At 46.0% G+C, this 25,883-nt stretch overlaps 1 protein-coding gene across 4 annotated transcripts in view; it reads right to left on the bottom strand.

The window, feature by feature from the left end:
- Positions 1–25,883, bottom strand: part of LOC147688704 (integrin beta-1-like) — a 337,537-nt gene that overhangs the window by 287,548 nt on the left and 24,106 nt on the right. For all 4 annotated transcript variants that reach the window (XM_086941546.1, XM_086941547.1, XM_086941545.1 and 1 more), the window contains exon 4: positions 777–999. In XM_086941546.1, coding sequence (XP_086797672.1) covers positions 777–999 — 223 coding nt within the window. The remainder of the gene's footprint in view (positions 1–776; positions 1,000–25,883) is intronic.

The raw sequence follows: 25,883 nt of genomic DNA, 5'->3' as shown, positions 1-25,883 counted from the left end.
AGACCTGGGATTTTCTATTCACGTGTTTGTCTGCCGGCTAAATGCCACCCCACCTGTGATCCGTCAATCAGTGCCCTCTGGCCTGGATCTCAGGGCCTGCCTAACCACGTTCTTCTGATTCAGGGTTGACCAGGAGTTCATAATGAGCAAATGCATCAAAAGAGATGTGACGTCATACTTATACATGAATGTATCGTTATTCATATTTACATTGACCTTCTCAATATCAACACTAGGAAAGGAGCAGCACAACCTCCGTCCCAGAAGAGATTTGGGGATAGTAGATCCAGAGGCCATTACACAATCAAAGTATCTGGTTGCTTTAGAAAAGAAGAATTCACAATTTCTTACTATACACTTTTTCTGCACATTTAATAAAAATACAGCTTTGAACATTATAAATGAGAGCTCATTATCTATGTAGATGTGGAATGGAACCTTCGCCTCACATATGGAAAGCGATTTGCTGCAATATTTGGACCTATATTTTGCTGCAGTACTGTGACCTAATGGAGTATTTGCTGGCAAGCTTCCGTCACTAGATACTTTCAGAGTGTGGAGGGCCAAGTGATGGAAAACTATACAATCAGGTGAAAGAACGGACAACCTTCCTTCATCTGGAGAAGATTCAGATCCATTTGAAGATACAGAATCCTGTCTTTGATGAAGAACGTAGGGCATCAGGCAAGTTTGGAAGAGCCGGAGTGCTGTGCTGCAAATATACTGTATTTGTTTTGCACGGTTTTATACATTTAAATGCAAAAAGATCTCTATACCTATTCGAAGCTTTAATTCCATCTTTTGAGGTCGGATCTGAGTGATGTCCTCTGGCTTCAGTTTTTCTGCAGTCTCTTTTCTGGGGTTTGTCAATGGTTTGTTTTGAAGCATTTTTCGGCTACCTTCGGGATTTTCAATTCCTGATTCTTTACATCCCTTACTCATTAACGTTGCGATATCATCACATCTTGCTGAAGTTGGTTTCCCTTCTTGTAAAAACTCCTGCAAATATTAGTAAGAAGAATGAACATTTCAAATGTCTAAACTGCTTTTGTTTCAAATAATAATATAATATTATTTGTTTTGACACCTTGTTTTTCTCTTGTCTTTATCAAATAAAATTTTCTTGAACTTAAACTGCTTTTGTTTCAAACATTATTAATTTAAGGCCGTCATTTCCTAGAAAGGTTTGCATTACGCCCACAGCTTGGGAAACCACACAAAGCTTTTTCCACACAAATTTACATGATCATATAAAGACAAGAAAACTCGAGTATTTAATTCTATTGTCTACACTGCACTAAAAAAAAATCCAAACGTTATATGAAGCTAATAGAAGCCATGCCACATAATTTGTAACAGTATAACTATCAATATTCCAGAATATTGCCTCAACTAGATGTACACGCCCACCATGTATATGTGTGTATATATGTATATATATAAGATCCAAACCTGACGTTTTGGCGGTACAAAGCAGGCGCTGACAGCGTGGGGTCTGATTCAGAAAAAAGATTTATTTTGCAAAAGAAAAGATATGACGCGTTTCAACGGCTATACCGTCTTGCTATATATGTATATGTGTGTATATATATATATATCTATAAAATACACATGCACAAATACATGCGCACATCAATATATAGAGTATACATAACGATACGTGTGAATATATTCCAATATTACCATCAAGGGGTTCTAATGACATCATAAATTACAAGGCCAAGTGGTTTGTAAAGGTCACTAGGACCCCAACATGGCAATTTAGGAGTAAGTTACACAAGTTACCAGTCATGTATTTTTTTACATTACATGTTTATTTTGGGTTAGCTTGAAATAGAAGTTTTTGAAATAGGAAAATGTTTTGTTTATATAAGGGAAATATTGTTAACGTTCATTTCTTCAATGTACAGTTAACAAAGGGCATTGACGGAAATTAGAGCGTTTAAGTTTTGTTTACCTTTCATGAATAAATTGTCGATAAACAAATGGGTAATGGATAGTGATAAGGGAATGATGCGATTCTATGGCTGCAGTGCTTACAGTAAACTGTAAATAACCTGCATTTGTCGCACAAATGCAGATGTACACAAAAACTGTTACAAGCTCAACTGGATCGAAATAATATTGCAGAGAATGCGACACAACTTGCCTTTGAATGCTGCATATTTACAAAACCCTGTGGCATATTTTGGCCTCCCTTGCCACACAATCTCAGTAGCCCTAACAATGGTAAAGTTCTGCTTAGTAGTCAGGGCACGAGTCGGGGGTACACGCAGATGGACGGCGACCCCCACTTTTTTCACAGGGTGGACGCTGTCCACCCTGCCAAGAAGTTAGGCCCCACTCAAAAAGATGCTGAATTCGTCCTGTGTAATTTCTAAACACCGGGACACTTTCAGCTGCTTTTGATCTGCAACAAGAAACAACGTGCAGGCGGGACAGGGCTCTCTTATTTCTGACTACTGCTGGGCCCATAACAAGGGCCGAATCTCAGGGGTCATCAGGCCGCCTTTTGTGGGAGTCTCCTGGCTGGCAGCAGGCAGGAGCCTCACACCTGATGCAAATGCAGTAGAGGGGAAACAAAGGCTCACACCTTGTTAGCACTTCCCACATACTTAGGAGAGGCAGCTTTTCACTTTGTTCAGGCTCTGTTCAGGAGATATGCATGCACTGTAAGACCATCAGATTTGTTGCTCTTTCCCAGTACTTGCACAAAGTAAATAGTATTTATATAGCGCTTACTACCCCCGAGGAGGCGTTGTAATAATTTAAATATTACTATTTCTTTTAAAGTACTATGGCTAGAGAAGGCTTAACGCTGACTAAAGGTAACATTGTTTTATGTGTTGCGTACAAAGTGTGAATCTTCTGCCTAAATCAGGAGGGTTTGCAAGTATACTCGAAATGTGCTCAAATGTACTCATGATACACCTGCTAAACATATGTGAGGGCTTAAGATCTGATGTCACTCCTTGTGATGCCAGATCCTGTGATATCACGCGCTGTGATGTCATGCGACGTGATGTCACGTGTCGCGATGCCACATGCTGCTTTGCCACGCACTGCAATGCCACTTGCATACTGATTAAGTAGGTTAGTCCCCCCACTTCTTTTTTTAGGACTTGTACCCTGTTAGTAATGTGGGAGCAGTTACTGTGATGAGAAAACCTGTATTTCAGTGTTCCCTGAGAAATATACCACAGGATTGCGTACAATAAAAGGCACCCACAAATGTAATGCATTGGTCTTCAAACTTTTTTCTCCCGAGCCCTGCTTAGGGAGAAAAGAATTTGTCAGGTTACCATGAGGTGATGCGTCCTATGTGTTTACCAAAGGATGAGGAGTAAAGGCAACATTTCACAACTGAATTTAAGGGGTGTTTTTTCTGAGGATACATTCTAGGACTTCTGAACAAGCATGGTTCTTAGTGGTGCATATCCCTACCCGTCTTCCAAACCTTTAATGTAGAGGGTATAACAGGCAAGCACCAACCACAAGCATCCCCAACGCCAGGCCCACACCCGCTCACCAGCATCTCTATGACCATGGACTACACTTTTGTGGTCGATGTTATGCTGAAGCTGTTGCACATGTGTTCCTCTCCTGTTGGGCCAATGTGTTGATTCTCCTTGTACTTGAACATGCTCTCACGCCGTGCCTCCTCCCCTCCCGTCTTCCCCACCTACCCCACCTTGATGTTGCTGCCTTGTTGTCTTCTCTTCAAAATGCCAATAAAGAAAAAAATCAACTGGCAGCAGTGCCGCAAACACCCCTCAAGCACACTAAATAGGCACAGCGGAGGCCACAGGAGTGCAAGCAGGGATCAGCACACACTATCAATACTGCTCTGTAGTATAAAACCCCAACTAGAGACAGTCACTCCAAATTGGAGGGCAACACCAGGGTCACTCATTCACAAGAATTCCTATGGGAAAAATAAAAGAGCAGTCAGCTACAAGGTTTGAACCCCTTTCCATCCTAGACAATGTTTTTAAAGTGATGCAGAGAAGTTCCCATACTGGAGCATCACGACATCAATGCAGTCTGTATTGAATTTTTGAAAACAGGTGATCCCTCGCCCTGCTAGGTCCCATTCTTTCTTGCAGTACTTTACTAAGGCTCCACTCACACCAGTCTCCTCCAAATTTGAAAGAACTTTTAAAAAATTGAATTTCATGTGTCAAAAAAAAAACTTAAGTGATGAGATTCCACAAGTTTATACATGGCTCAGTTACTGAGCCAAGTATCAAGATTGATCCAGGTAAAGCCTCATGCCAGTGCACATAAGAATCATAGAAGACCTGAAGGTCGGAGGTGTAGAATACACAGGTTCAGATGCAGAACTCGGCCCTGCAGCTACGACAGGAGATCCTTCCGTAGAGGCAGCCAGATCAAAGGATAGATTCTCTTGCCCAGGAGTTTGGGATACCATACTTTCCATGCCCAATCCGGAGCCACTAGGATGACTTGGGCCGGTCTTTCTAGATCTTCAGAACTCTCTGCAGGACAGCTATTGGCATAAAGGTATACACGAGGAACACTACGCGAAGGGATCTCCAAGTGAGATACACCTTGGAAACTCCAATGGGCAAAAGTGCTGACATTAAGCACTCTTGGCAACTTGCAAAAAGTTTGTGCCAGGGTGCTTCCCGCACACGGAAAATACCCTGCGCCTCCTTCAGATGTAACTGCCATTCATGATTCGTAAGATGTCAACGGATTAGTTCTTCCGTTCTGGAATCCAGGGTACCTGACAGGTAGAGCGCCACCTGAAAAATCCCTTGGCAGTCCAGACACACCCACAGACCCCACCCCAACCTGCTTGTTACAGTACCACATGATGGTGGTGTTGATCATTAGCACCTGTACCAGCTTGCCAGAGCAGGATGGCTTTCAACTCCTAGGGGATGGTGCTCAGCTCCAGAAGGTAGATATGGAGTCGGTCCTCTGCCAGAGACCAGGCACTACTGATTTTCACCTACCCAATCCAGAAGTGACTCATGGGTAACCACTGTAAGCTCCAGGTGGGATAAGGAGAAGGGCCTGCTACTGACTATTGCGGTCCTGTAGTCACAATTGCAGATTTTTGAAGTCTTCTCCGAAATCTGGACCGGATTGGAAAGATCTCCCTGGTGTTGAACCCACTGGGACACATCTCACTGCAGAGCCTGCATATGCCATCAGGTGTATTTGACAAGCAGGAGGCCTCCAGTCCCAGCCGCCTCAAAGTCTTCCTCAGTGAGATCAGGAAAGAGGTTGAAACATTGAGATCATAGCCTGAACATTCTGGACTGTCCGCTCTGGGGATAGGTGTGAAACTACACTGTGTCTAGAATGGCTCCAATGAAAGGGAGAGTCTATGAAGGACTCAGGGGTGACTTAGCCACATTGTTAGTCAACCCTAAGGTTTTCAGGAAGTTTGTCGTAGACTGGAGGTGGCTAACTACTGCAGGGACGAAAGCGCCTTCAACTACCAGTCAGTGAGGTAGGGTAAAGACCTCTGATAATGTGTTGCTAACACTGCCATCACTTTTGTGAACACCCAAGTGGCTCAGCTAGGGCCAAAATGGACCACAGTGACCTGAAAATACTCACAGCCTACTGTGAACCGCAGGTAACTTCTGTGGGTTGGCAGAACGGGATGTGGAAATAAGCACACTGAAGGCCCAGAGGTACCATCCAGGCTCTGGGGTTGAGAGCAGACAAGTCCTGGGCCAAGCTGAGCATCTTGAACTTGTCTTTCCACAGAGAGGCACTGAGAAGGCAAAGGGCTAAAAAGGGACAGAGATCCCCTATCCTTTTTCAGCAGCAGGAAGTAGCGGGAATAACAACCACAACCAGCTTCTGGCATTGGTATACTTATGGCTTTATGGCCTGCACTCTTTACTGCAAGAGCAAAAGGTAGTCCCCGTTAGCCAGTCACAGGATGGTGGATGGTGCGGCCGGGTCTCGAGAAATGGTAAGGCGTAACCTGCTGAACAATTTGAAGTACCCACTCGTCCAAAGCTATCGCCTGACATCCTGTCAGAAAGAGCAGTTGTGTACCTACAAGAGCAAACTATAGGTAGGGTGGCTGCTGGAGTAGCAGAAGACCAGGGATGCATGCACGCTGTCCCTTTTGCCCTCTCCTGTGGGAACCATGGCCACAAAAAGGCTGGGATCATTGCTGCGCCTGCTTGGGCTGTAGCAATATTGGAAGCCCCTACCATAGCCACGGAGGGGACGAAACTGCAGGAGCATCTGGCGCTGTGGACCTGAAAGGCCCTGGGAGCAAGCTGTGGCTCTTCTATCCTTGAAAAGCTCAAGGGCAGAGTGTGCTTTATTATCCAAAAGTGGGGAGCCATTGAACTGCATGTCCATAAGACTGGAGTGAACATATCCAGAAAAGCCACCGGACATCATCCAGATGTGCCTACAGAAGTTCCCTGTCAAGGAAGTCAGAAGTATCCGTGCTGCAGTGGATGGTGAACTTGACTGTATCGCGACCATCTATCACATCTGGAAAAGTATGGAGCAGGCTTCTTACGGGAGCATGGGTAATAATTGGGCAACAGAGTGTCACAAGGCTTGAGAGTAGCAACCTTACAAGCAGCTAGAATTCACCAAGATAAGGACCAAACCTTTAGAGAAAAAGGCTGCTATCCTGTTCAATTCCCTGTCCGGGGGAGTAATGGGAAATTAGTTTGGGTTTACTATACTGGCCAAAATCACAAGGCTCTCATGAGTGGGGTGCTGGTTGAGGAAAGCTAGATCATCCGGAGCAGAGCGATGGCATCTGGCGATGAATAAGTGACCTTCAGTAGGTTTTGACTGAAGTACTTAAGAGCATATCTAGAAGAGTCTCATTGAATGGAAGTAGGGGCTCAGAAGTCGACTGGTCAGGTTGCAACAGCTTCATCAGAACACTGGTTTTATCTTCTTGGGTGGGAATTGAAGATCAAGAACATCTGCCACCCTTCGCATAACCATAGAAAAGAAGGAACTGCTTTTCATGGCAGGGCCTGAGGGGAAACTTATAGAATGTCTGGGGAGTATCCAGATCCCTGCTATCTTGGAGGATCTTGTAACATTTTTCCTCTAGGTAAGGCTGAGCAATCTCATCACCAGCCTCATAACTACCATTATTGGAGTCTGTGCCAAATAACTATAGAAGGACATGAGCCCTTCAAGGAGGTACAGGAACCCCATATGGGTTGGCAGTCATCCGGAGTTGATGGTGCCAACATTGGGGTCAGTGGATTCCAGTCCGGTGTGGTTTGTGGCACCAGGGAGGGAACAGATTCTGAAGTTGACCCTCCGCGCAGTGATTCTTCAGTAGAAAAAGATTACAAATCTTGTGGCTGTCATCCTGTGTGAACTTGTGGTGGCAATCTGGCAGAATAAAGGGAACATGTTCCATCCACGATGTACATTCAACAGACATACGTGGCCAATGTCCTTCCAAAGGGGAGTTGTTATTTTTCAATGCTTTTTTTCTCAGTTGACGTCCTGACCCTCCCCTTGATTTTCCTTCGGGATTCTCTGTGTCTGGGCAAAACCTCTATCTATCTATCTATCTATCTATCTATCTATCTATCTATCTATCTATCTATCTATCTATCTATCTATCTATCTACTAACCCCCTGTGTTCTCTTACTGCTTATAGGACCAACAACAGAAAAAAAATCTGAAGATGACAACCAGGCAAAAGGGCATCTGGGGGGAACGTCTGATGTCACAGAAGTAAAAACATGTTACTTACCTGTAACTCTCGTTCTCCAGTATTGGTATCTTTCATAGATTCACATGCTTGAATCATTCCAGTCGTCAAAGTGGGAGTCCCAAGGTATATTCTAATGCAGCAGCAGTAATTAACATAGCTTACTATGACGAAAGACATTGAATGCGATATCTTATCCACTTCATTTAAAAATCCAGCCAAACAGATGACAAAACCCTTTAGAGGCATATTCCCTCAGATTTTCAAGCACTAGTGGCAACAGTTACAATGTACCAAGAAGGAGAGCCTCTAACTGGAGGAGGGTGTGTCACATGTGAATCTATGAAAGATATCAATACTGGAGAACAAGAGTTACAGGTAAGTAACAAGTTTTTTTCTCAAGTATTGCAGTATCTTTCATAGATTCACATGCTTAAATCAGAACACTAGCAGTTAAATACATGCATACTAAAATAAGACATAAATACAGCAGTGGGTGGTGGGTACAACATTATACGTTTTATGATACAAGGCACACCTTACTGGAAAAGCTGCTGAAGTACCGCTTAACCCACAACTGTATCACTGCTCTGTGCCGACTTTTGGCAGTAATGCTGGATGAAAGTGTGCCAGCTTTTCCAGGCTGCAGTACAGTATATACTTTTTTGTGGGCACACCAGCAAACAAGGCCGCTGATGTAGAGGCTGCTCTTGTAGAGTGTGCCTTAGCCTTTGGTCTTAAAGGCCTACCAGCCTTAGAATGGCAGAATTATAGGGCTGTTGCAAACCATATGTAGGAAGCTGACTCTGCATATACTATACCAAAGCATGGTAAAGTGTGCACAGAGTCTAGTGGATCCCCAGAGGCTTACCAGAGGCTAAAGTAGATAATACTATATGCTCTCTTTTTTGGTAGTGTGGTCGAGCAGTTAAGCTTATCAGAAGGCTGTGTAAGCAATTACTGAACACACTCAGGCAAGAAAGGACAACACACACTCAATGACTAAATCCAGAACTAATTGTTTGTAAAAATATTACTTTTTGTATGTTTATTACTAAGAACCAAAGATGCTTTGTTGTAATAAAATATGTTTTGTATAATCACAGTTTTTAAGTGTAAAAAGCTTTTGCATTTTTCAAAGAGTTCAATGTTAACCTATGGGAGGAAAACAATCACACAATTTCACAGGTAAGTACACGACTTACAAATTCAGTCTTCAGGGTTCTGGGCAAGGGTCAGATAAATGTAGAGACCTCACCATCAGCGGCACTGGGGCGGCTAGGTGCAGAAGTCAAATTTGGTCAGCGCCTTGAGACCCTCACAGGTGAGTAGTGCGCTTTATAAACCCCTGATTGATTGATTGTCACTAGGCCTAATGTTTGTCAATTGAGACTGGGAGCAAGCAAATAGGTGCTGGTTGCAGGTAAGTAAAAGCAGAGTTGGGGGTCAATTTACGGGGGTTACGAGGCAGCACCAAACACAAACCTTCAGCGGCACAGAGGCGGACGAGTGCAGAGTGCCATAAAAGCGCCAGGCGCCCAATGCAGAGCAATGGAGATTGAATATCTTGAACATAGGCTCCAGGCCCCGGACGAAGAGAACCAATGGCTCTGGAGGTAAGCTGAGATGTTGAAGGGCATGTAGGCACCGTCGGTCGGGTCCCCCAAGGTCAGAGGGCTGCAGTTGCAAGGGTGTACTTTGAGGTCGGAAGATTTTTACCGGAGTCGGTCGCGGTTAGGGGGCCCTTCGTGTGGAGGCTGTAGGTGTCGTCAAGGAGTCCGAGAGAGGCCCCTCTGGGATTGACTCGAGCTCAGGACCGCTGGGGAACCTTCTAAGCACTGGTGGGCCTGCAGGACGAGCCGCTTTTTGGAGCAGGTTTCTTCGAGGGCTGCAGACAGGCCGTTAGGGCTGGGGCCATGTCAGTTGTCGCCTGGAGTTTTCACTACTGCTTGGCTCTTCGTCCTTCTTCTTCTTTAGGTAGCCAGGAATCTAAGAATCAAGGTTGAGGGGTGCACCTAAATACTCAATTTAGGGGTGTTACAGGTACTGGCAGGTAGTAGCCAATGGACCGCAGATCTTTAGGGTGACTACCCCATTTGTATGTACCCTCCCATTGAGAAGGGGAAATCCCCTAATCCTATTGGCTAAAATCCTTCCATCCAATTTGGAGGATTTTCTAAGGAGGATTTTCTAAGGAGGATTTTCTAAGGAGGAGGACTTCAGCTCAAGACACCTTAGGAGTGGGTCTGACTGAGAGAGGACACACCTCTCCGGCTTACTAATTTTCCTGCCGACCTTACTGCCATAAGTGGGGCTTGGTTAGGGGGTCGAGAATCTCCACTAGCTGGAGAGGCCCTGGCTAGCATAACAAAGGCAGGAAGCCTTTGAGGCTCACCACCCTGAATGCTTGGTGGTTGATGAGAAGCACATCCACCTCAAGCAGGCTTTGTTTCTGACCCCCGAGAGCACAATGCTCCCACCTCATGGGGTCTGAAAGTGGCTGGCAGCTGCACACTAGAGAATTGATGGTTTTTAGGGGACATATCTAAGATGCCCTTTGAGTGTATTTTACAATCTATCCAACACTGGCATCAGTGTGGGTTTATTGTGCTGAGAAGTCTGATACCAATCTTCCTAGCAGTAAAGCCATCATGGAGATGTGGAGTCTGTAATGACAAACCCCAAGCCCATGTTCTCAATATGGATTCACTGCACTTGCAATGTCTGGAAATGGACTTGGACGCTGTAGGGGTGTATGGCTCGTGCAGCTATGCCCTCACCTGTGATATAGTGCACCTTACCTTAGGGCTCTAAGGCCTGCTAGAGGGGTGAGCTACCTATGCCACAGGCAGTGGTTTGCAGGCATGGCACACAGAGATGTGTGCCAGTTCGACTCTTCAGTTTTAGCTGCATCAGAACACACAGTTTGCAGTGGCAGTGTGTATGTGTTTGGTGAGGGGTCTCTGAGGGTGGCACAATACATGCTGCATGCCCTTAGAGACCCTCTCTGGTCACAAGAGTCTTGGAACCACTGGTACTTTTTACAAGGGGCTTATATGTCGGCCAGAGGTGTGCTAATTGTGGAACCAAAGGTACTGTTTTGGGAAAGAACACAGCCACTGGGAACCTGATTAGCAGGGACACAGTGCACACTCAAAGTGCATCAGAATCATGCAAAAAGTGGGGGTAACCATGCAAAAAGGGTCAATTTCCTACACCATCTTGCTAAGATGGGTTTGGTAACCGGGCCTCCTTTGTTATTGTTTCCATAAGCCACAAAAAGTGGGTCTGTAGTACGTAGATGCTTTGTGCGTTGTAAGTAGAACTTTAAGCATCTTTTTACATCGCGAGTGTGTAGAGCTATTTCTGCTGGTGTTTGAGGATTCAAAAAGAAAGTCTTTAGCATTACAGGTTGGTTGAGATGGAAATCTGTGGTACCCTTCGGTATGAATTTGGTATTAGTTTGGAGAATTACCATGCTCTTTGAATTGCAAGAAAGGTTCCTTTATTATGAATGCTTGGAGTTCACTCACTTTTCTTGCGGAAGTAAGAGCTAAGAGCAAAGCCGCCTTCCATGTGCGGAACATGAGTTCTGCCTTGTGAATAGGTTTGCAAGTTTGTTTTTTTAATCAAGTGGAATAACATCATGTTAAGTTTCCATGTTGGTGACAGCAACTTTATCAAGGAAAATGCCCTGAATAATCCTTTAAGAAATTGTACTATTAGTCTGTTGGAGCACAGGGAAGGAGATGCCAAAGTCTTTCTATACCTTGAAATAGCAGCTAAGTGCACTTTAATAGAAAAGTGCACCAGACCGGATTTGGCTAGAGATCGGAGATAAGGTAACACTTGTTCTGGAGAGGATGAGATAGGATGACCATAAGGTTTCTCGCACCATATACAGAAGCACTTCCACTTCAAATGATATGTTTTGTTGGTGGTGTCAGCCCTGGCTTTTGTGGGGTTATTCCTACAGTCCTCTGGAATATCTAAGTGTTGGAGCTCATGGTGTTCAAGAGCCAGGCTGATAAGTGCAGGGAAATCGGGCCTGAATGAAGGACCTGCTTGTTGTTCATTTGCAGCAAGTAAATTTGGTGTTTCAGCTGGATGTGGTTGTCCTCCGGCAACAGTACAAGTTCCATCAAGTGCCATTATGAAGCTGTGAGTTTTAGCTGGCATGGTTCCTTTTTCATTTTCCTGAGAAGCCCGGGAGTAAGAGGGATCAGTGGGAAAGCTTACACATGGATCCCTGACCATACTATCAAAAATGCATTTCCCCAGGACCCTTTATGAGGGTAGCTGCTTGCACAAAACTGCCATTTCCTGTTCTCTTGAGGTACAAAGAGAACCAGTTTTGGCTTGCTCTATCAATGGAATATGATGTCCAGAATGGATTGGTTCAGTTCCCATTCATGACAAGTCTGGGTTGTGCTGCTCAAGGTATCTGCCAGATAGTTGTTGACCCCAGCAGATAGTCTGCTTTTGTGATCACTTGATGAGCTAAACCGATTTCCACATGTCCTGCGCTTCCGGTGATAAGACCTGAGACCATGTACCCCCCTTGTTTATTGAGGTAATAAATACTGGTTGTGTTGTCCATTCTTATCAACACCAATGATCAGAAAGCTTTAGAGAACCAGCGAGATCGCTCTGAGCTCTGGAAAGTTGATATGGATCTTTGCTATACTCCATTTGTCCTGTGTTTGAAGATCTTGAAAATTCGCTCCTCACCCTTCTAGAGAAGGTAAAGTGTAGAATGGAATGTCAATCCTGATGAGAGACTGACAGAGCTTATCCACCAAAGAAGAGTTGTTTTCATTACTGGTGTGATCTGGATAATGTTGTTGAATTGTCCTTCCACTTGAAGATGTTGTGCATCTAGTTTCTCCTAGGAAAGGTCTAATTTTCAGAAAAGCATGAGGTACTAGAAGAATAGCCGATGACATCATGCAGAGAAGAGACTTGAGGAGGCGAACTGTAGTGAACTTTCTTCTTGATAGACTGTTGGCTAGCACTGAGAGTTTCCTTTGTCTGTCTGTGGACAAGAATGGCCTGCCTTATAATGTGTCTAAAGTGGCTCCTAGAAAATGTATCCTTGTTGAAGGAAAAAGGAGAGATTTTTGGTAGTTCACTGTGAGCTCTAGAGATTGGTAGGTTTATAGGCATGTTGTATACATCGATGCTTGACGAAAGGATCAAGCCTTTATCAGCCAGTCATTGAGGTATGGGAAAGCTTGAAGGCCTTTCTGTCATAAGTAGGCAGCCACTGGGGTGAGACATTTTGTAAATATTCGGATAGGGTAGAGACATTTTGTAAATATTCGGATAGGGTATCTGAGACCAAATGGGAGCACCTTGAATTGGTAATGTGTGCTGGCTACTATGAAACTGAGGAATTTGCAATGCCTGGGATGGATGGGAATATGGAAGCAGGCGTCCTGGAAATCGAGTCTGGTCAGGAAATCTCTGTGAATGAGGAGAGGCAGGATCTCCTGGAGGGTGATCATACTAAATGATTTCTTTTTCAGATACTTGTTGAGCTTCCGGAGATCCAGAATGGGCCGCCACTCCCCTTATTTCTTGATTACTAGAAAAAATGGGAGTAGAAACCTATTCCTTTCTGAGAGTGTGGAACCTCTTCTATGGCCCCCTTGTTCAACATAGTCTACAGTTCCTTGTGAAGATGAAGAAGAGACAGCATAGATTGTCCTGGTGGAGTAGGAGGTGGAACTTGGATGAACTCCAGGGACGTGGACATATGCAAAGAGGCCCAGGACCCATTTGTCTGTAGTGATCTTCCTACATTGATGGACATATTGTGAAATTCTCACTCCCACTCAATGATGTTCTGTAGATGGTGTAACCGGCACTGTGACGTTGTCATTGTTTCCTGAGGGTGTTTTTGGCTGAAGCGGTTTGTCTTCTCCTTGGTTGTTGCTTACAGTAGGCTGCCACTGCTTGATATGGCTGGTGCTGCTGGTAGACAGAACAAAAGGGCTGCTGGAAGGATTTTTGTTGATACCTCTGGTTTCCGTCTCGATAAGAATACGTTCCTCGCCCAAAAACTCAATAAAAAGGTGTTTTCCGGAACTGGAGGTTTCTTAGGGACCGACCTGTCTAAGTTTCAAATTTTATTGCCTGCAAGGCGTCATTGACGTGCTTCCCAAATAGAGCACCACCATCGTAGGGCATGTCTAAAATCTTTGTCTGAACTTCAGGCCGGAACGATGTAGCCTTGAACCAGCCCTGGTGTCTGAGAACTGCTGATCCTGATCGTTGCTAAAATCCAATAGAGGCAATGTCCATAACGACGTGTATTATCTCTAAGGTGGATCTTTGCCCTTCTTGTAAAATCTTTGTGGCTTCTGCTTGCTTGTCTTCTGGCAAAAAATCTAGATTATCTGATGATGTCCAACCATATCTGGCGATCATTTCTGCCCAGAATAGGCAGAGAATTTGCTGCATGAACATTACTGAAATTCTCTTTCCAATATTGTCAAGTTGCCTGCCCTCTCTGTCAGGCGGAGTACAGATTGTAGTGGAGGGATGTTTTGATCGGCATTGTGCAGCCTGTGTAATTTCAAGTCTGGTTTCGGATGTCCTATGAGATAAGCAGGCGAAATTTCGGGCGATTTATATTTTTTGTCAATTCTGGGAAGAACTGGCGTGACGGTTGCTGGCGTCTTCATTATTTTTACTCCTTCTTCCCACATATAATTGACAACAGTATTTCTAGACTGTTCTTTAAAGTAGTACAGAAAACAATCCGACAGCTTGACAGTGATCAGGAACTGAAAAAGCTTAGCCACCCTTTCCATGAGCTTGTGGAACCCACCAATGTCCTCCTGTGCAGAATCCACTGGTTGCGGTGCTGGCAGTGGTATAAGATAATTGTCACATTCATTGGTCATAGTTTGGTTGTCTGGAATCTCTCCTTCCTCCCTATCTCCATTGTAATCGTCTGTAGATGATGGGTCATCTCGAGTAGGCATGGCAATGTGGGCCTTTGGAGTCATACTCGGAGTAAGTGGAAGCAGAATAGGGTCTTGTAACTTGGGTGCAGGAGTCGGTGCACCTGTAGGTTGACAGTTGCGCTCCGGCTGGTGTTGGGAAGCACTTGTAGTAGTCCTGGAGCATGCTTTGTAAATTCTGGACTAAAGTAGCAGGAACTTGAGCCATACCCTATGGTGTTGAAGGAGGAGCAAAGTGGTGGTACTGCTCTGCATATTGTTGCCCTTGAGAAATGGGCTCGTAATAATCCCATTTATCTTTATCATCTCGTTATTTAATATGCAACTTAGAAGGACTGTGAACTGCATCAAAAAGTTCCTGATCATCTTTATCTGATTTGTCAACATCTAGCAAGTGGCTTGGGGGTAATGGCAACACCTGTCAGGACTGCAAATATTGGTACTTTTGTAAGGCAAGGAAAGAGGAGAGGCGGAGTCCGTCAGAAAAGTAATCTGTGTTTCCGATGTCCAATGATCAGTCATTGGAAAAACCATAGACGGTTAGTAAATTTGAAAGGTAGTGTAAGATGGCCGCCATTTTAGTTCATGAATATGAGGCATCTGGTTTACTCACGATCTTAGAATCTCCTGGTTCAGCTTAGTAGACATTCTAAACTGCACACTTCAATGTAACCTTGTGAGGAGATAAATGTCTCAACGGTAATCTCCTAAATCAAATCCGGGTTTAATGTAAGGGAAAGGTTTCCCTTTCTACTTTTGTCTGAGCTTTTCCTGGGTGGCAGAAAAGAGTTTGAGTACTGCAAATCCTCATTTTCAAGGCTATAGTGACGTCATGCTGAGAGTGAATCATTGAAGTAACATCCTGGACCCGCGCAGCTGCTTCAGAAACTCTGGGTTTTCCGCAAGTCTGTCAATTGCACAGAGCTCAACACTGAGTGACAACCAGCGGCTCAGATTCTTCAAAGAGGGAACCGTAGCTTCAGGAAGGTCAAGTGAGTTCAGTTTTCTTTTACCAGTCATAAACTTGAAGCTACCAACATCATTCAAGGTGAGCAAGGCATATTTCTTGAGTACTCAGTGTGCAATTTCATGTTTGAAAAGCCAAGAGGAAATCGTAGGAGCAAAGACTCATTCAAAGACTTTTGTATATAGTTATATGCCAAAGGCTGCCCTGTAGAAATAACTTTGCCGCATTTTCCCAGTCTTTCTCTTTCCACTCATTCCTTCCTTGTTCCTAATAGTTAAGGATTAAAGGCATTCAGACAGACTCTTGTAAATAATTGTAGCGAACCACAATACAACAGTAGTTCCAAGGGACAAGTTGGCTACAGCCTAAAGACCTAAAGAAAGAATATATGAAACAAAATCTAATTTGCTAAACAAGAAGGAGGCGCTAGGGGGCGCACAGCGGAATGGCTGCCTGAACTGCAGCTCCGCCGGGCGATATCACACGATGTGATTCATTGCCACTAAAACCCCACCAACCCACCCTGCGCGACTACGATCGGGTGCAGGAAGATGTGGATCAGACCTGGACATTTGCGGAGACGGCCGCTGCCCTCACAACAAGGAGAAAAACCGAGATCCTTGTAACACGCACCGGACTGCCTGACAAAATGGCCGGCGGACATCTGAAGGTATGCCGCGAGCAACACACGATCGGCAACGGACTGGCCGGGTAGCCCCGCAACAGCACCTGTAGGTGCCCACGGACTGCCAGGGCCAGGGGGCGAGTCCGCACTGCTTCAACCCCGAACACTAGCGGCGGTGTCCGCTCACGCATCGGCCGGTTGCCTGACAAGATGGCGGCGCCCCTTCCAGGTACAGCGCACTCGGCGGACTAGCGCCGGCGGGCAAATGCTCAGATAACGGAGCTCACTAACGGCGGGTAGGCGGGGAGGAGGACTGGTCATGCTACAATGCGCGTTTAAACGGGACACAGCGCATTGGAGACCTTCTATCACCCACCGGTCTGGAGATCTGTGTCACGAGGGACTAGTGAGCTACCAGGCATTGGGGGCAAGAGACCACGCAACCAGGGAGCTGGGACTCCGGCTGGGCTGACTGCGAAGCGCCCTCCCCCAACAAACACGAGAGCGACCCTCTCCCACGCCTTACAACACTGCGGCACTGGCCGGTCCACACTCCTTCTATAGTCCTTGACTGCAGGATTAATACAACCGGGACTGGCCACCTTGGGAGCGACTTAGCCACCACGTGCAGCTGCTACCTACCACCAAAGAGGAAACACGGCGACGTCGACCAGAGTAACGAGGGCGTCTAGACCTAAGCTGTGGAAGGTGCTTTCGCCGCCCGCCGCAATGGGTAAGCCGGATAAACAGCAGCCAAAACTCTCCTTTGATAATAGGAAGGGGACTAAACCAGTAGACGACACAGCGGAAACCGGCGGATCTTCGGGATCGCCACCAACTAACAACGTGGAGAAGATCCTACTGGCGATTCAATCAAACCTACAGGACATCAACGGGAAGTTGGACAATCTGACATGCAGGATGGATGGCATGGCTGCCCGACAAGAAAAGCACGGCGAACGCCTGGATGAAGCCGAAACCAGGATCTCAGCGGTCGAAGATGAAGCGCGAACGTCCACCTCAAAATGCACGGAAATGGAGCGCATACTGGAGGTAATAAAAGCAAAGGAGGAGGATTTGGAAGCGCGCTCGAGGCGCAATAACGTGCGCATCGCGGGCCTGCCAGAATCAACCAACACAGGCCGTATGGAACATTACGTGGAGGGGCTCTGTAAGGATATCTTTGGAGCGGAAGCCCTATCGCAGATCTTCATTGTGGAACGAGCTCATAGGTCGCTGGTCCCCAAACCACCGCCAGGCGCTGCGCCCAGACCGATAGTAGCGAGGATCCTCAATTACAGGGACAGGGACGTGATCCTCAGGCTTGCAAGGGAAAAGGGCAAAATCACTCACCAGGGCAACACCCTGGAGTTCTACCCTGATCACACGGTCGCTGTTCAGCAGGCACGTAGAGAATACACCGCAGTAAAGGCTAAGCTACGAGAATTAAACGTTGGGTATTCTATGTTGTATCCTGCCCGGCTGCGAGTGGTGTGGAAGGAGCAGACGATCGTGCTGACGACACCCAAGGCGGCCCTCGAACTGGTCAAGAAAATACAGCGTGAGTCGAGATCGGAAGCCAGGCATGACCAGAACAGAGACTCCGACTGATGCGCCCAGGACACTCGGGCTCCACACAGCGGTAGGGGCTACCGCACAAACGACCGCGATGTACTACTACACTGCCACTTTCGGCTGACTGTGCAAGGTTTGTTGATGTGAGACTACTTGAGGTGAGATATTGGCATTTTGAATTTTGCATTGGGCGGTGCAGGGATAGGGATCAGCTGAAATAACTGGGACTATAGCCCGATCCTGCCCGGACCTGTCACGAACGCTCATATTTGCACTTGGCTGCCAGACTTTACCCGATGGAAGTCAGACACCACGGCCGTATGGCGCTGATACTGCTGCCGCTACTGAGGGCAATGGGTCAGGTCCTTTGGTGTACTCTATGCTCACAAACCCTCAGAACTGGAAGGGGATAGATTAGAAAGTCGCAAAACATTGGACTTCACGGTCCAACCCACATTGCGAGTCGTGAACTAATAGTGGTGTCAGAGCCCACACAGGCTGCTGGGATCCTTTATTAAGTGTAACCGGGCAATTACAAAGAGCGGGGAGGGCGGAACGCTGCTTTAGATGGGATTGGCCCCTTTGCTACACGTCTGTACATTGCGGGGTGAGGCTATGTATCCTTTAGGTCTGCTTCACTGCCTGCGCCCAGTGGAGGGATGGTAATGAGAAAGTGGAATTGTGGATTAATGGACACATATTTTGCGTTTCTGTTTGATTCTAGTTAATATCGCCCGCACCTGTACATCGGGTGGTGTGTTGTGCCTATAGCGGACCTCCATAAGGGTACAACCCTACACGAGTTTTGCTATGAGCACCAAGTTGTTGGTTAAATGGTTGGGGGAGTTGTGCTCTGTAAGGGTGAGGCTTCGGCAGGTTGGGGTTGCTGGAGTGGGAGGGTCTTGGGGGGGGGGATGCTTAACTGTTTACAAAGACCGGAGACATTGCAAATCTATACACTATACGTAACTATCTTGTTGGGACTTGAGAGTGCATATGACGAGCATGGTACTGGATGGGGTCGGGAGCAGGGCGGATTGCTTGCGTGTGCAGGAATGAATGGTGTTGTATCAAATGGGTACGCCAGGTTCTAGAAATGAAAGCAGGAACGGACTAAAAGTCCTTACATGGAATATACGGGGCTTCTCACGCCCACAGAAAATCAGGCAAGTATTTGCCAGTCTCACCAGATGGAATATTGACATTGCATTCCTGCAGGAATCGCACCTGGCACCGCATACTCACGCTACACTGGGGTCGAGATGGGCGGGATCGTCATACAGAGCCTCATACTCATCCTACTCCCGGGGGGTGCTCATATTGATCAAGAAAGGGGTAACCTTCGAAGAGAGACTTGTGACACAAGACCCAGCTGGCAGGTATGTGCTGGTGACAGGCAAACTGAGGGGGCAACACATAACACTCTTCAACATATATGGCCCGAATATTGACGCACCTGACTTTTATCGAGAAGTCTGGGGGCACTTGCAGAAACACACTGGCACACACATTTTATGTGGGGGGGACTGGAACGTGACACTGCAGGACGGACTAGACCGATCCTCCCAATCTGTGGAACAGCACAAACAGGCAAGGCTTATGATGGGTCACATGATGAAAGATCTGGCGTTAGCAGATATCTGGAGACTGCAACACACTAACGATCCTGGCGCTACTCACATCACCGCATCACACAATAGTTGGTCCAGACTGGACTACTGGCTGGGCTCCAAGGAGGTTGCACTATGGGCACGTACGGTACAGGTGCTGCCACGCACATTGTCGGACCACAACCCGGTACTATTACAGCTGGACATACCGCATTACACACCCCCTCCCCTTCCAATGGCGATTTAACTCCTAGGCCCTCACAGACCCTGTATATGTCGACACCCTGACGAAGGCGATCAAGGACTACTTCGCTAATAATGCGCAAACTACTGACGACCCATGTCTTCTCTGGGAAGCCTTCAAGGCCACGATAAGGGGCGTCTGCATTGGCACTACCGTAGGTGTGCTCAAAGACATCGGATGCCAGATTCGCCGCTGCGAAAGACAGATGAGGGACCTGGAATTGCAATATGAAAACACACAGGACATATTGTTGTTACCCAAATTGCGCGACTTACACACAGAACATGCTGATTTCTTGGCGTCGGAAGTCCAATATCTAGATCGCAAACATGCAGCCAGGGCTTTTGGAGAAGGGGGCAGGCCAGGGCGAGTACTGGCGCAGAAAATATGTGAAGGACGGGGGCACCAGGCGATACTCCGGGTCAAATCAAGAGCAGGGGTAGTTCAAACGCACTCAGCAGACATAGTCAAATGTTTTGTAGAATCTTACAGCACACTATATCAATCTCAACCAACAGCTACTGCTGAGGAAACATACGAATACCTCCATGATGTAGCGATTGGCTGGCTATCAGATGCCCATCGGGAATATCTGGCTCGGCCGATCACAGTCGAGGAGGTCACTGAGGTGATCGCCTCGCTCCCAAATGGTAAGGCTCCGGGCCCGGATGGGTACACATCCGAATTTTACAAGAAATTTGTGGATATCATTGCCCCACACTTGGTAGACATGTATGGCACCTCCTTTGAGGTGTCACTGCTCCCCCCCACTCTGCGGGAGGCTATGATCATTGCACTCCTCAAACCGACCAAAGATCCGGAAAGCTGCGACTCCTACAGACCCCTATCCCTAATAAACGTGGACTCGAAAATACTTGCAAAGTTGCTGGCTGTCAGATTGTCCCCACTGATGACTCGCCTAGTGCTCCCGGACCAAGCGGGGTTTGTTCCCACAAGATCCACCTCGCATAACACCAGATCCTTGTTTGCTCTGGCGCACCATTTAAAACCCTCGGTTAAAGCTGTAGCGGTACTGCTCGACGCCGCCAAAGCGTTCGATTCAATAGAATGGCGTTATATGTTGACCGTCCTTAATAGGATGGGATTTCCTAAAAGATTTGTCCAGTGGATTTCTTTGCTGTATACTAAACCGTGTGCGAGGGTCCGGATCAATGGGTATGTTTCAGCCCCCTTTGACATTGGGCGGGGAACAAGACAGGGTTGCCCCCTGTCACCCCTGCTTTTCGCACTAGCGTTAGAGCCACTGGCGTGCATAGTGCGTCAAAATTACAAGGAGTCGGCGTTGCAGTTTGTGTCTAGACCACTGCACATATCGCTCTACGCTGACGACATGTTGCTCTATGTTCGCGATCCAGAAATACATCTGAACCCGCTCCTCAGGGAGTACATCCGATTTGGGGGCCACTCGGGATTGGCGATAAATTGGTCCAAGTCCTCGCTCATACCCCTCACCGATTCCACTGGTTCCTTTGCAATAGATTACCCACTAGAGTGGCAGCAGGACCCGATTCGCTACCTAGGAGTCATGTTCCACAGGGACCCAGACGAAGTCATGCGTGCGAATTATGGAGTAGTACTCACCAAACTGGACGACAAAGTCCGTTGATGGATACACCTGCCATTATCCATAGCTGATCGAATAGCGATCGTAAAAATGAACATCTTGCCCAAGTTGTTATATCTCTTTAACAACATACCCATCACGCCTACGCGGGAGGTCTTTCGACGCATAAAATCCCTGGTACTAACCTTAATCTGGGCGGGTAAGCAGGCTCGCATTGACCTACAGACACTAACGCTCCCGATAGCAAAAGGCGGTTTTGGGGTGCCTGATTTTCTCCTGTATTACCTCTGTGCCCAGGCACAATACGCAGCGTACTGGTACCATGAGGTCCCCTACATCACACACGTGGCCATCGAGGAGGGAGATGCGCATCCAGTCCCCCTGTCTGCGATACTGTCACACACGAAACCTCCGCTCCACTCAAAGGACATCAACACGGTGGACACCACGATTAAGGCATGGAGTAAACTAGGGCAACTGGCTCACAAGGCCCCATTATATGCACCGAACATGCCACTACAACACCATCAGGCTTTATCAGTCACTAGCGAGAAGGTGGGGATGTCGCTGCTGTCTAGAGCTGGTATCGACAAAATGGGTGACCTATTTAAAGGAGGCACATTTGTAGAACTTGATAACTTGGACTATATTCAAAATCCGACTCTTATGTTCCGCTTCACATATTACAGATTGACAAGGGCATTAAAAGGCCATTACCCTTCATTCCCTCAGGAGCCTGAAACTCTAGCACCATTGCAAATGCTGATCACCGCGAATGATCTGTCTCACTTGGTATCCAGACTTTACACTGCTGCTCAATCGGACATAGCAGGCCACACGCTTAAAGCTAAGGAGAGATGGGATGCACTACTAGATACACCACTGTCAGAGGTGGAATGGTACAACTCATGCACACTGACACAGATACTAACACCAAACGGGAACCTAAGAATTATTCATTTCAAGTTCCTACACCAAAGTTATTACACACCGGTGAAAATGCGCAAATATGGGCTTCAAGAGGACGACAAATGTAAGCTCTGTAACAGGGAGGGGGCGGACTTTGCACATTTGGCATGGAAGTGTGAGAGGGTTGCGAATTACTGGGAGGAGGTCACTACCGCGCTCTCGGCCATGCTGGAAGATGAGGTGCACTGCACACCACAGATCTGTCTGCTTGGTATTGTACCCCAATTCAGAGCGCTGAAACGCAAATTCTGTGCTATCGCGCTACTATTAGCCAAAAAACAGGTGGCGCAATGCTGGCACAGTCGTAGAGTGCCGACTACAAAAGTGTGGTTGCATGATATGTCCACTTGTAGGGCTAAACTACAAACATATGAGGAGGACTTGCCTGTAAAATCGAGGCCTAAGGATGTATGGAGCTTTTTGTCGGACTATCTAAATTCTTTACAAGAAGATGGGGAGGGCTAGTTGCTGTACGGGTAACACTGGAATGTGAATGACTGCTATGAGAGGTACGGCGCCTGACAGCTGCCTTGGGGAAATTTTGGAACACTGTTCAGATCACTGTATAGGTTGTAAATGAGAGCAATGAGAGGTCTTAAGTTGGGGAGGTTGGAGTTTGGTTGATAAAATTACAAAATGTAAGACTCATATCGATTGTACACTACGAGTCCTGATTGGAACATAAGGGACGGTTTTATCTGACGTTTACATATTGATTTTCATGTCTAACTACGATAGTACTAAACGAACATAGTAAAGTGGCGAGCCGGCCTCCGGGTTGTAGGCTCATGCAGTGTATACTACTTTATGTTAATAAAGGTCTTACACAAAAAAGAAAAAAAAAAAAAATTTGCTAAACAAAGAAGTTATGAAACAAGATCAAATTTGCAAAAGAAAAAGACTAAAAGGCTACAGAAATATGAACTCTTGTTGAGTCTATCATTAGCAATATAAAAGACAAGTTACGTTATTTTCAGAAGAGAGGCAATAACTCAGAAAAGTTAGGCAAAAAGGTGTCAGTTTAATATACAGATTAAAAAGAACTGTGATTCTTTAAGAATATTGATTATATTGTTGTTATAATGTATACCTTAGGTATTCCCTTACATAGAAGACAGCATAGAGTACAGAAGACATAGCTAAACAGACGAGGTTGGTCTGAGGGAGTCCAGCAACCGGGCAGGAGTTGTCTCTTCTCTGTCCCATTCCCCTTTCCCCCTTGCTGGTGACACTAGACTGAATGAATTCAGGCTGGTGGCACTGGAGGGTGGGCTTTGGGGCCAGCACCAGATCTGTCTCTGTGGAGAGTCAAGGGTTCTGACAACACCTTGCTGGATGATGTAATCTCTGGGCGAACACTATCTGGGGTTGATAATAGTCTTATTGAAAGAGTCATCGATGGTGTGGTCAAGATCAGCATATGTGGTTTCTTAGGCTTTGCTTTCAACACAGACGAATAAAACTTTTCAGTGAGTTTCGTAGTCCACAGTCTTGTTGAAGAGGTCTTCGTCGACGTGGTAGTCGACGTGGTCCTTGACGTAGTCGGTACATTTCCCATCGATGTAACTGTTGTCGTCAACAAGGCGGTTTCTGTCAACGAGGAGGTGGTGGTTGTCAACTAAGTGGTCTATGTCACCGAGGTGGTCTTCGTTGGTGAGGTGGACGTCGTCGATGGTATGGTGATTGTTGCTGGGATGATTTTGGACGTTATAGCAGCAGTCATTGATACCTTCGTTTTTACTGCAATCAACGACGATTTCAGCGGCATTGCTGTCGTCGACAATATTTTTCCAGTAGGTTTGTGCTTTCCAATGACTGTTTCAGAGAAGGATCTATCAGACATTAATGCCAGGGCTACAGATGGAGTAATAGGTTCAGATTTAGAGTCTGAAGAAGCCCTATCTCTCTTTCCCTCATGAGAGGAGCCTTTTGTAGACCCACAGTGGGACTTTTTAAAGGTTTTTCTGTGTCCCTGAGGTGACCCATGGTGTGGTCTCTCTTTTTGTGTTTCTGTGAGTAAACAGATCACTCTCTATCTTCTTCCTCAGAAATAACGCCGGTTTTTGCTTTAAGTTCCTGAAGCCAAATCAAAAGTCTTCCCTCATGATCTTTGACAGTTTTAGTAGAAAGGTCCTACAGATTTTACAGACTTTCACCTTGTGGGTGGGATAAAGGCAGTAGATATACCTTCTATGTGGATCTTCCGAGTGCAGCTTCTTCTTTCTGCAGGTCCCATAAGGTCTAAAGAGTCCTTTCTTCATGAGTTCTGACATACTGGAACACAGCTAAAGTAATCTGGAATAACTAAATCAAAAGAACTGAGCAGAGCCAAAAGAGACTCCCTATCACACGGCATGCAGTAATAATCTGAGGGAAGATGCCTCTGCTCACAGCATTCTAAAGGGTGCTGGCATCTGACTGGCTGGAGTTTGGAACCTTTTAAATGAAGTGGATAAGATATTAAATTCAATGTATTTTGCCACTGTATGCTATGTTAATTACTGCTACTGTTTTAGAATATACAGTGGGATTCCCACCTTAAGGACGGGGATGATTCAAGCATGTGAATCTATGAAAGATACTCCAATACGGAAGAATACGGAAGAATGGACAAGAAACCAAATGGTCAATGCCATCAAAACACTATATATGGTTGGTGAAAAAGACCACGGAGTTGGTGTCAGGAAATTCACAGTTGCCACATTATGGAATAAGCCTTCACATTGTGCCCTAAAAAGAAGAACCAGAGTCATAGTCAAACCAAATATGGTCAATTGTTTGTATAACATTGAATAATAATTGACCGTTACAAGATGGCCACCGCTTTGTCAAGGTTACTCTGCACATTTTGAAACACCTGAGCAGTCTAGTGTACAAGGGCAGTGCGCGCGGCTTCAGCTGCGCACTTCAATTGAGTTTTGCTGGTAATATCATTTCGGAACCGTTTCTCCGCATTTTGAGAAGTGCGTGAGAGAACGGTTTTCCTGAGAATTTCACGTTAGCGGTAAGGAGAGATTCCGCTTCCTGTGGTGAGGGTTGCGCCACATCTTTAAAGACTAAAGTATCATTTCAGCCTCAAAGAGTCAATTTTCTGGTAGGGAATAAGCCTACTCTGCTTCAAACAGTTGAGAAAGATCACTTTTGGAAGCTGAGACGGTGAGCCCTCGTCGAGTGAGAATTCCTGGTGAGACAGAATACTACTTTGTCGAAGGTACTTCTCCAAGTAAGACTACTCCAAGGAAGCAACACAGCGTCCTGTCAGTTAGCCAGGTACTTTCAATCCATTTTGGCACTGTCCTTCCTCTTGCGCTTTCCCTTACCTTTTCCTCCCTTTTTTACCTTCCTTGTCCCCTTTTGCGCACTTCAAATAGAGGACATATAACACTGGCAAAAGACTGCAGATGTCTTGAGGATTATTATCTGTAAAGACTTGTGCATATATATATCTGTGTATATCATAGGATGGAAATCGAACCAACGAATGTAATTAGAGTTAGAAGGTATAGTTCTGGAATAAGCAAGTAATACTCAAGGGAGAGACAACAGAATCCAAGTCCATAATCTGTTTTCTCTATTGCAGATAGATTCTGTTGTTGCACATGAGTAGTGTAGACTAACTCAATAATACAGAAGAGAG

This window comes from Lissotriton vulgaris, chromosome 10, assembly GCF_964263255.1.
Source record: "Lissotriton vulgaris chromosome 10, aLisVul1.2, whole genome shotgun sequence".
Taxonomy (NCBI): Eukaryota; Metazoa; Chordata; class Amphibia; order Caudata; family Salamandridae; genus Lissotriton; species Lissotriton vulgaris.
The sequence above is the reverse complement of the archived record's forward strand: the minus strand, read 5'-3'. Positions and strand labels throughout refer to the sequence as shown.